Source organism: Gordionus sp. m RMFG-2023, chromosome 3 (genome assembly GCF_954871325.1).
Source record: "Gordionus sp. m RMFG-2023 chromosome 3, tfGorSpeb1-WG-v2, whole genome shotgun sequence".
NCBI classification, from domain to species: Eukaryota; Metazoa; Nematomorpha; class Gordioida; order Chordodea; family Parachordodidae; genus Gordionus; species Gordionus sp. m RMFG-2023.
Window position 1 is genome coordinate 35,519,860 of NC_088777.1, and position 12,086 is coordinate 35,531,945.

The following is a 12,086-nucleotide window of genomic DNA, read 5'->3' on the forward strand; positions in this document are numbered from 1 at the left end:
ATTTTCTCAGTGTCTATTTGATTCAAAAAGATATTACCCTCCCTCCCCAACTATAACTGGTTATGGGTCAGCAAGTCTGGTATAATTTTTTTTTTTCTGGCATTTCGTAAAAATTTTTTAAACGGGCTATACAAATTATACGCTTATAAAAAGCTGACTTGTGCAGCAAATTTTCCACTTTTAAATTGTAGTTTTTCCTAATTTTTAGTGCAATCTTTTTTTAAAAAGAAGGAAACAAGACGTGCTGACCAACTCATATAGTCTTAATGGGCAGATTCAATATCCGAATAGACCGGCTTGTGATTATCTATAATCAAAACCCTATCTATAATAAATGAAAAACTTCTATTCTAAAAAAATATATTATTATCAAGTCAAGTTCAAGTGATTAAAAAATAGCACTACGCTATTAATCCTAACCAATAATAAGATTTAATTTTTTAACCTATACTATGCATATATTATAAGTAGTAATGCTTGAAAGTTACATCTTGTATCCCTTTAGAAAATAAAAATATCCTGTTTCAAAAAAAGCACTAAATATTACAACCAAATTATTATTAATTAATTAAAAGATAACGAATTAGTCTAAATGAAAAAATTATTTTATTTTTTTTAAATTTTATTTCGTTTAGCTGTTTATTTTTTATTTGTGTTGTTAATTTAATTTATGGTTATTATTTTTGTTTTTAGAAAACAAAAATACAGATAACTTTATCAGCCATTTTTTAAAGAGTAAAAGAGTTTTAAAAAAAACTTGAGCCAAATAAATTTTAAAAAAAATTGTTGGTGGCGTCATAATTTTGATTCAAAAAATTAGATTCACAAATTTTCGAGACCTTAAATAAATAAATAAGCTATTTTAAAGATAAAAATAAATACATGTCCAAAATATAATTCTAGAAAAATTTTATAAATTTCAAAAATTTAGTCATACGATTTCATAAAAATTTGCGAGAGTTTTGAAGTTTCTCAAATTTTTTAAAAAAAATCTGGACATCGCCTTAAACGGCATACAAAAAGGCGATGAATGATACTTCCACACCTAAATTCTTTATTCCGAATTATTCAAAGATGAATTACGAGTCATCATTAATATGGGTGCTTGTTTACGGGGCTAATATAATTGCGATATTGATATCGAATGGACTCCTCATATACGTGATATCCTTCAAAGTTCTAAATAAAAAAAGTCGGAGAAAACGTGTATCCACTAAACAATCAAACGAAATTACCGACCATGAGCTAAGTAACAAGAAGGGCGTTAAAAACAGTAATTCTATTCCGAATGTTATAAATTGTCAAGGGTCTCTATCCAAAGATGTAATAGTGATGAATTATTTCCTCATATTTCTGAGCATAGCCGATATTCTGGTAGGAGGAATATGTTTACCTCTTTTTGTCGTGTTAAATTTTCCTCGTGTTTTTTTACCAATTATCCAAATTAATGGTTCAACTGGATATGTAGATAACGTTAACCCTTATAAAACTACATCCCAATCTAAAGAATTTTACAAATTTAATAATAATGTAAGCCTATTATTGGCGCCTACAATGACGACAGCTTTGGGAGATATTTTAGAATCTCAGCAAAATTCTATTAAAGATGAAGGATATCGAAAAATTAACTATGCTTACTTCTGTTGGTCCCAGATAATATTCACATTTTTCAATGGGTACAGTGGTTTTGCCAGTGGCTATTGCATTATAGCACTAGCTTACAACCGTTATAAAGCAATAAAACAAATGGATTCTAACGAATATTTGTTTGGAAGGCTAATAAAGAAGGTCAGCTTTAATATTGGGCATAATATATTTCTTAAAAGACTAAATAATTATATTACACAATTCTGCAATTCCATATTCATGTCATCCAATATTTTTGACGAAATATTGCTTATACACCTATTAAAAAAATGGTATACATGGCCAGTTGTATTATTAACCATTTTGAGCGTTCTTTCCTCACTACCCATGGTGATCCTAACAAAAAATTCTAATTGTTATACAAATATTATTACAAACAAATTCTCGTGGGACAAAATATTTTTGATGTATTCAACATTGATCGGTATAAAATTGATTAAATCCCGAAACAATTAATATTTTTTATACTTGTATATATAATAGAGTTGTCGACGTTACTCAAAAAGTAGCAGTGTTACATTTTAAGTTACTCTGTAAGTATAGTAACTACGGTTACGATATTTTGAAAAAAGTATTTCCCCCCCCCCCTCATTACATTAAACATATATTTGTTATATAATTTGAAAGATGGACTTTTTACTAATGTAAGGTTGAAGTTCATCAATTATAAATGAGATAAGTTTAAGTTCAAGTTGTTTAATTGATTTTGATATTTAATTTATGCCTTTGCATTTCTAATTGTTGGCCTATGTTGTTGCTTTCTAATTTTTGTTTTGAAGTTTTTTTGTAAGCCTTTATCTCATTTAATCTCGAATAATGCCCAATCTAAAAAATATTTAGGCATCATTTAAATAAAAAGTTATTATAAACTTTTATACTTTTTTAGGTTTGAACAATTACTCGTTGAAGTAGACAATTTTGTTATGCACAGTGTTTGAAAAAAATCTTCAAAATATTTTTATATTAAAAATCTTTAAGATTTTATTGATCAAATTTTACTTAAAAATATCAAAATCTCTTTTAAAAAAAATCTTTTATAAGTAGATTTTTTGTAATAAAATCTTTCAAGATGAAATCAAACATTTAAAACTTTTTCTTTTTTAGGATAACTAATTAATAAGCGATACAATTATATAATATTTTAGCAAGGAAATGGGCTTTTTTAAGCTCATTAAATTATTCATTAAGTTTATAAATCAGCAAAGGAAAAGATCTTGAAGAGACTTTCAATTACTGGCAGGTTAAAATCAGCTCAGGCATTAGTTAGTATTTGTTAAACAAATATACGAACATCGAAAAATAAATGTTTGCCTATTTGAAACTAAACTCCCATTTTTCAAAATCAATTTATTTTTATCAAACTCAATTTATTTTAGGTATCATAATCCCAGTCGTAGTTTCATTACTATTTTACTTTATGTCCATAAGACACTTAAACTCGGCTTCTTCCACCTCCAGAGATATCCTAAAATGTGAAAGATCCACGAAACGTAACATGAGGGCCATACAAATGATTCTTTGCATCATGTTGTTATATATCATGGTAGGGACGCCACTTACTGTATTTAGTTTTCTAGATATTTTCTCAGTCGTCGATTTCCAAGCCGAATTTTGGCAAAAAATTTTTATATCGGAGATTCTCAATCTGGTAGTCTCTCTTGATAGATGGGCTAATGTTGTAATCATATTTTATTTTGGTGGTAATCTGCGACGAGCTTTCTATAGCGTTTTCACAAATAGTTGTTGCAAAACGAACAAAAAAACAAACCACGATAAGAAGAGAACACATAATGAGTTCAGTTGTAGCAATCTTGGATCATGTATGAGGCCCCTATTACTAAATAAAAATAATATTTCAAAATCATTTCAAAGAATTTATAACTTCAAAAATGTTGTGTCAGAGCAAAGAGGTATCCTACACGTTCTCGGTCCAGAAATCAGTTTATCAACCTCAACGAATAATTCAAAATATAAAGCTCTGCCTTCAGATTTAAATAATATACCCATAATGATAATCAATAATTTAGGAACTCATCATCCCAATCCAACGATAAAGATAGGTTATGATGCAGAATATAATACATCAAGTTTTAAGAACATTCCAAGGTCACCTTTCAAGGCGAATAAAGATATTAAAAGTACCAAAGAACCATCTTGCAAGAGCAAAATAACCTTTGATAAAATTACACAGATAAAAATGGCTGCACATCAAAATAATTTCAAAAACCGGAAAATTTTGATATCTTGTCCGGAAGATGATTCTAATGATAAAATACTTTCTCCCTGGAAATACATCCTTGGACATGCCTTAAATTCTTTAACATCCGAAACTTCGTCGACATCCACTCGGTCTACACTTACTTGAAGTAAGAGTAATATTTTAAAAGAGGTTAAAAATAATAATTTTATATAATTTCATCTATCCATTTGTTTTTTTTATAAAAAAACTAGAGAAGCGAATATGTGCATTTCAAAAATAATTATATAAATTTTAATTATTAAGAATTCATTTGTCAGCTGACGTTAATTAGGTAACATTTTGATTTAAAATAAATATAACCATTTATAGATTTTTTTACAAAGGAGGACACTGTTATAATAAAAAAGACATCAATGATGTTTTTTAAAGGATCATTTTATTTAGGTTAGTAAATACTTGTGTTGTTAAAGTAACTAGTTATATTTTTGCTAAAAAATAACTGTAACTAATTTTATTTTTTTAAATATAACTGCCAAAGTAAATAGTTACAATATGGATGTGTAAATCTAAATAATATATTCAAATCAAATAATTAATTTTATTTTTAATATGTTTTTTTATAGTATAATTATTTAATAAATGAATATGGAAATTATAATTACTATATTCTATATAAAAATATATAATTAAAAGAAGATAGATTAAAAAATAAAATAAAAAAATATATTTAGATTTGGTCGACGGGGTTTAATGACCCATGAATAAAATACACAGTTGGATCGACAAATTTATATTGATATTCTTTGACGCGATGCCTTCTTTTGGATCACCTGTGATTAAATAACATTTGTCCTATTGTTTTGAATAATTTTAGGGCTTAGGGTCCAAATAATCCACGGGTGTCTGAGACCATCAGAACAAATAAAAGATTATTAAGGAGCCTATATCTATATGTTTTTGTATTTTCAGCTTTCTTGATGGAGTTGACAGAAAAAGATCTGGCAAAGCGATCTACACATGTATAATCCAAAGCGAGGGGTATATCTTGATTCCAAGGAAATAGCAATCAGGCCTGGTTTGATTATAAGGGCCGACAGAGGGCTCCAACGTAGGAATATTTGTGGATTTCAAGATTCTATTGATGATCGAATTGATGGCATAGTGCTTGGGTCCGCCTTTTGCCAGAGGGGGTGGTGTCCAAGGCTATCGATATGTTTCACAAGGGACACATGATGTCGGAGTTACGATTTCACAGCCTAAACGAAGACCTATAGCTATTCTAAGTTCTTCGTTGGTTAGTAAGCCTAAATTAGAACTTGATAGAATTCTAACCATTCCTAACCATGGTGGCATATGGCTGAGTTTGGAATTATTTGATCCAGCAAAAGAGTCGTATTGTTGTCATTTTGTATAAGAAAGAGCGATGAAGATTATCTTTGAGTAGCTTTGATCGACGCAATCCTGTATCAATGTAAATTCCTGTCTCTTTGTCTTATAGAATTTTGATATGAGCGGCTTGGAGCATTTTTGTTTCAGAGGTCTAATGATGCCATATGATGTGGATCGATAGTATCTAAGTCTCCAAGTGTTTATCGAAATTTAGCAATTGAGGATAAAAAGGCTGAAATGCTTAAGGATATGCGGAAATGGATACCTATACCACCTAGGTTTGGTGGAAGGGCAGCTTGCATCCAGAAGAGTGATGAAAAATTGATATTTAAAATAGATTATAGATTATTTTTTAAATGAACTTCAAGTTCTAATATTTCAGGGGACATGAAAATTGTTGATGAATGAAAAGCATGTAAAATTTTAGGAATGAATAAAAAAATTTAAGTAAATAAAAAGCCTGATAAGCAGGTAAATGTTTTAAAATATTTTTCATTCTATTAAATTTGGCAAGAAAGCTCTCTGAAATGAAATAGCATTTTCACCTTCAATGGGTAAACCTAGGTGGGTAAAGCTAGTTTTGTCCACTACTATAAAATTTTCAGGTGGGCAGTCCGATTCAAGGGTGTGATTAATTTTAAATTAAATTTATTAATTTTAAATTTTGTCTAAATGTCTGATTGTGTCCGAAAGGATATAGGGCTGGGAACTTCTTTCTTTCTTTCTTTCTTTCTTTCTTTCTTTCTTTCTTTCTTTCTTTCTTTCTTTCTTTCTTTCTTTCTTTCTTTAATAGGTGATGTGAATATAAAAAATTTTTGTATCAACATACCTAACCAAACCAATCAAATAATAAACGTATTGATTTGGAAACGTTTTATTTAGCACAAAGAACATAGCAAAATGAGTACATTAAAAATGTAACATAACTGTCTATTTATATAAAATATAGTGCAAAAGATTGATATAAATTTAATATAAGAGAAAATAATTTTATGTATTTAAGAAGAATCCTGCATGCGCATCCAACTTTTTAGGAACAGGCAAGTTTGGATAGTATGCTCATCTAGTGAACAATGTTGGTCTGTTATAACATACCGTCCTTCTGAAAAAGTCCTTTCAGAGCTAGATGAGGTAGCTGGTATTGCAAAATAATCTGGCAATTTTCGATAATATTGGATATCTATTTTGATTTAATTTCCACCAGTCTAAAGGATTTGTATCATTAGAAATTGTGTTATCCACATATTTGCTTATTTCTAATTATTGTTATGACTAGGTTTAACCTATTTTGTTATTTTGTGTTTCATTTGTATGTTCGGCTGAATGTAATTATTTATTTTATAAATATTATATTCATTGGTTAGGCATCCAATAAGAGTTTCATTACTATTATGCTTTAATAAGTGACTTGATAGTTTAAACCTTGGGTCAATCATTGTTGAAATAATAAATTGGTGTTTATTAAAATTATAGTATTTATTAAGTTAAGGCAGCTAAAGAAGTTGTCTTTAAAATAGCATTAGGATCATTATAATTCTCAACATGCTCAAAAATACTGGAATATAAAGGAATGATTGTTGAAACTGATTGACTATTAGCACATGAGGTCATCTCTGTAGCAAAATTAAATGGTTCCAGAAATTCTCGGTATATTTCTATATTATTCCAGGCTAAGGCACTAATATAAAAATTTTTAAAAAAAATTCTTATTTTTTTTAAAGTTGTATTTAAGGGTTCCAATGCAGCTATGACTAGAAAACTGCACGGGCTGTCTAGCCCGACCCGAGCCCGGAGCTGTCCGACCCGAAACACAACCCAACCCGACCCTAAAAAAATATTAATATAAATATCCTAAATAATCATTATAATTCATGTCAATTATAAAACCATATCATTTTCTATTTAGCACATTTTATCCTTAAAATTTCAATCAGATTAACATGTCATTTTCAAATATTATTTTATAGTTTACATAAAAACCATATACCAAACTATTTTATGTGATTATATTTTAATACATTGCATTGCATAGTTAACGATATTATTACATATTTTATTTTCATCATATTCTATCAAGTTAAACAAAATATATTTTACTTATCTATTCAATTAAATAGCCTTAAAAAAATTATTTCAATGGATGCCAAATTAAAAAAAATTGATGAAGAGATTAAGAGCAATGAATACGAAGTAAAGGAACAATTGCAAATCTTAGGTCCGGAAAAAGTTTTCATTTATATATGATGAAAACTGAAATTTTTTATTAAATTATTTTAGTCAAAAATTAGCTAGAAAGACATAAATGCGTATTTACAATAGAGAGTATAAAGAGTAAATTAACAATTGATAGCCTTTACTAATTTCAAAAAACTCAAAAGTTGTGCCAAATTAAAAAAAAAAAGAGTGTACAAAGGTGCTCACCATGTTTGGTGGACGTGATTTGAGATCATTTGATGCAATTCATTGGGAAGGCTTTGTCGATTGTTGCCTTGCCAATATTTTGCCAAAATTGGCTTAATATATGGAAATATTGATGTTAAAAGCATCATTCCAAATCCCACGAAAATTTAGAAATTTAATAGATACTGCTGATGGTATACACAATAAATTATTTCCGAAACATAACGCATATATGAAAAAGGGTCGATATGTTGATAACAAATATATGAAAATATGGTTAAATTATTTATAATTTTTAGATTCGATTGTATTTTAATCTTTTTATAATATTTTTTACAAATTAAATTAAATGCAACGTAATATATATCTTGATTAGATTATGGCCGTCAAATAAACTTTTATTTAAGGTGGCGATGAATAAATACACATAATTTTTTTTAGTTATTATAATATTCAAACTCAAATTCTAAAATTTTATTCTGGCTCGGGTTGGGTTGGACTAAAATATGTGTGCTCAGGTCGGGCTCGGAGAAAAAGGTTTTTAAATTCGGGCTTGGGCTGCTAAAAAATTACTTTTCAGACCTGTAGGACAGCCGTGTATGATATGGCAAAAGCATTTGCACACATTATTAAAATTATCTTTTTGTTTTGAAATTTTTAGAAATGCTAAATTATTACTTGCATTGTCTAATGTAATACAAATAAAATCAATTTCAAATTTTACTTTTAATACAGAATTAAAAATACTATAAATATTAATAGAATTATGTGCTGATTTAAAAGGAAAAAAATCTAATGATTATTTAATTTAAAATCATTATCAAATAATGAAATGTTATGCCCATAAAGGTATTTTATTTGGAAAAGACCAAATGTCTATTGTTAAGGGAAATTTAGATGTAATGTTAGAAAGTACAGATTTTAAATTGATAAAAGAACTATGATAATGTTTCATAATTTCTATTTTTAATGTTTTTCTAGAAACTATGCTATTAAATTTTCAAAAGGGACATCCTCAACCTTTGAAAAGGCTAAGTTATTTTGAATAAAAAAGTCTATAATTAAATTATTTAAATTAGCTTTATTATTTATATTATTAACTAAAAATGATTTTATTGTGTTAATTTTTTTACTACCAATATTTATATGTTCAAACTTCCTATATAATGTTAGGTGGACGGATTTAAGATGTGTCCATCCTGAGGTTCCAAAATGGGAAAGAGATAAATTTTTTTACATTTATTACAAATAGCCTTTTTTTGTTATCACAACTAGTATAAAATTCCCAGATTTTTGCTGTATTTCGTCTTTTATTAGATATTGATGATTCTTGTTCATTATCGCTATTATTATTAGTATTAACAGCATTATCTATATTAATTAACTCTATTTGGTCTTCATTCATTATAATATCTTAAAAATTGATAGATATCATGTAGAAAATTTACTTCCATAATAAAAATAAACTATAATTATAAATAACACCAATATTGATATGATATCACAGTAAACGGATGTATAATAAGTTTATGCAATTAAAAGTAAAAAATATACCACGATATAATTATCCACGATAAAACCAAATAATTATATGTATTTATCTATTTTTAATATTGGTATTGTTTAAAATTGTATTTAATATATCAAAACCAATATATTTAAGTAATTAGTATTGGTATTGGCTGTAAAATTAATACCAATATTTAATTATATATTATTGGTTTTTAAGTAAACCAATAATATATTGGTATTGGTTCCACCTAAAAGGAAATGTAACAGTAATATAATTTCCCATCCAAATAGATTTTCTTTTCTTAAAAAATTACATTGCTGGGTTTCATAATTTTGTAACCAAATTCAAGTAATAAACCTATTTTTTAATATTATATTTCTTTACAAATTTATTTTTCCCTCGTTGCTAGTAATATTTATACTCTGGAATTTCATAAGTAATAAATGTATTTTTTTTAAATTTTACTAATTTAGATCATAAATCTTATTATAAGGAACGACAAAGAAGATTATTTTAGAATTCAATAATATTGTATAAAATACTAAATTAGTAATCATTACCTTACTAATAAGGAAAGGCAAAGGCTATGAAAGAAAAACAAAATATTATAAATCAGATATCAAATATCATTTCCTTCAACAAGAGATTAATCAAATACCCTTTAGACAAATGAATTATGTTCGAAACCATTGATGTATAGTTGGATTTTTTAACCTAAAGCGACATAATATTGTTGATAATCAACTTATAGGAAATTTTATGAAATACAATAATAACACATTATATTTATATGATGATTTCCCAAATTTAAAATTACATAAATATAATGTTGCCCTTACATCAAGTGCTCCCGTAGAGCGTTTATTCTGTCTAGAGAAGCTCATTTTGGAGAGAAACGAGTAGTAAAAATTTTGAAATCAATTTATTGTTAAAAACTAATAAACATTTATTAAACTCTAATTTTTATGAAAAATAAATAGATGTTTTTTTTCAATGCAAATATATATGATATTTTTATTTCAATGTAAATATAAATATATTATATTTTCCGATATTTTTTTTCGGTTTAATTATTTTTTTAAATAATTGATTTTTTTTTTTTTAATATCAAAATCCTTTATTTTCAATTTTCAAATAATAAATAATATAAAGTATTAAAAAAAACTTATAATTTGTATATCCTAATTTTTTTTATAATAAATAAATGCGTTCAGTAAATAAATAATGCGTTATAGATGTATAAAGTAACTTATAATGTAACTCCCCCAAAATAAGCTAATAAAAAATTTCCCCCAATACCTATCTCACTCCCCCTCCCCTTCTCCGGTCCCACTTTCTAATTAAAACTGTTGAATTGGGAGGTTTTGAGTATCATTGTCATCTAAATAAAAAAATTAATAAAATAATTAATATGAAATTTAAATCAATAACATAATTTATGGTTTCTCTATTAAGTTCTATTAATTATAAGATAATAAATTATAAAGTAAAATATATTCAATTAACATTATAAAAGAATAAAAAATAAGAAAAACTAAAAATAAAAATAAAAATAAAGAAATATATAAAAAAAGTAATAATAAAAAAGGTGCAATTATATCCACAGAATCTCACATATATATCTTTCCTTCATTTATATAGTCTATAATAATATAGTAATGATTTTTCTATTTGCATAAGACATTTTTCGTTTGCATCTAAATATCACAACAATTTGAAAAAACCTTTTTCGTTTACATATAAATATTACAACAAAAACTATCAGATAAAAATTATAACGAAAAAAGACCCTCCTCACCTCTCCACTCCTGGATACGTCTATGACTCAAGTTAGCGTAGTGTTTGTTTTTCTCTGCTGTAAATTTATGAAAAAATCATGAAAATATTTGTATGTACATGCTCACAAATTTTTTTGGGGAAAATATATTATAATAAATAAATGCTATAATATATAAATATATTTTTCTATGTCAAATACAAATAAACGTTAGTTGCTTTATATTGTAAGGGTAGTTAATTAGTTCTAACCAAATTTTAAAGGTTTAAACCAAACCGATATTATTAATTTTTACGAACCGAACCAAACCTGAACCATTATTTTTATCTGAATTTGATCCAATATTCTTTACGGTCCATATCCATGCTCTCATAATAAATTTTAAATGTTTTGCTTAAATATAAAATATGTTAAAGATGCTTTTATCACGATTTTGTACTTCCCTAGTGACTCAATTATATTAAATCAAATTACAGTATATAATATTACTAAGTTTTCTGCAAATTAATCTAAACAAATCTATTTAATTTAATTTAAATATTATTTATTATGAAATTATAATCAATTGACAAAACGGTCTCAAGAAACAAAATTTCGAGGATTTTTCGACTTTTTTTAAAAAAATTTATATATTTCCGGTTCTCTTATTAATTTTAAAAAAAAATCATATAATTTAGGTTCACTTATTCACAAAATCACTGAAGAAGCCAGGGTAGGTTTTTAACTTAGATAAAGACACTCCATTGCCATTCATAAATCGAATTACATCAGTTTCATTGGATACGGAGCTAATCTAACTTTTTTTTAAAATCCTTTTTACAAATTTTTTTTTTCGTATATAAATAATCCTTTTTACAAATTTTTTTCTCGTATATAAATAATCCTTTTTACATATTTTAATTTTATGTTTTTATATTTTAACATATGATGGATTAAAATTATGATGAAGTATATAAATTATAATACAAAATATAAACATATATAATAGAAATATTTTTTAAAGGAATTATTATCATTTATATCATACCATTGTATAATTTGCCAAATTGTATGTATCCTGTTTTAAACGTTCAAAAAAGAAAACTCTCGTGATATATATAATTTATAAGCTTGTTATTATATAGAAATAAAGCATATGAATGTTATCAATTCTTATGGAT

At 26.2% G+C, this 12,086-nt stretch overlaps 1 protein-coding gene across 3 annotated transcripts; it reads left to right on the top strand.

Annotated features, from left to right (window-relative positions):
• The first annotated feature begins 844 nt into the window (after positions 1-844).
• Positions 845-12,029, top strand: LOC135925957 (uncharacterized). 3 transcript variants are annotated; one of them, XR_010571766.1, is made up of 4 exons: positions 845-2,071; positions 3,024-4,013; positions 10,915-10,978; positions 11,604-12,029. XR_010571766.1 is itself a non-coding variant. In XM_065461559.1 (3 exons), the coding sequence occupies exons 1-2, from the start codon at positions 1,027-1,029 to the stop codon at positions 4,010-4,012; spliced, it is 2,034 nt and encodes a 677-aa protein (XP_065317631.1). In that variant the 5' UTR covers positions 845-1,026; the 3' UTR covers positions 4,013-4,036; positions 11,604-12,029. The 3 variants fall into 3 exon arrangements, 2 of the variants coding, with proteins under 2 accessions (XP_065317631.1, XP_065317629.1); XM_065461559.1 differs by lacking the exon at positions 10,915-10,978 and having other exon boundaries at positions 3,024-4,036; XM_065461557.1 differs by lacking the exon at positions 10,915-10,978 and having other exon boundaries at positions 849-2,071; positions 11,604-12,022.
• The last annotated feature ends 57 nt before the right edge of the window (positions 12,030-12,086 follow it).

Coding starts and splice junctions, on each gene's coding strand:
- LOC135925957 (XM_065461559.1), top strand. CDS start 1,027: ATGAATGATACTTCCACACCTAAATTCTTTATTCCGAATTATTCAAAG. Junction 2,072..3,023: donor GATGTATTCAACATTGATCG/GTATAAAATTGA, acceptor AATTTATTTTAG/GTATCATAATCCCAGTCGTA.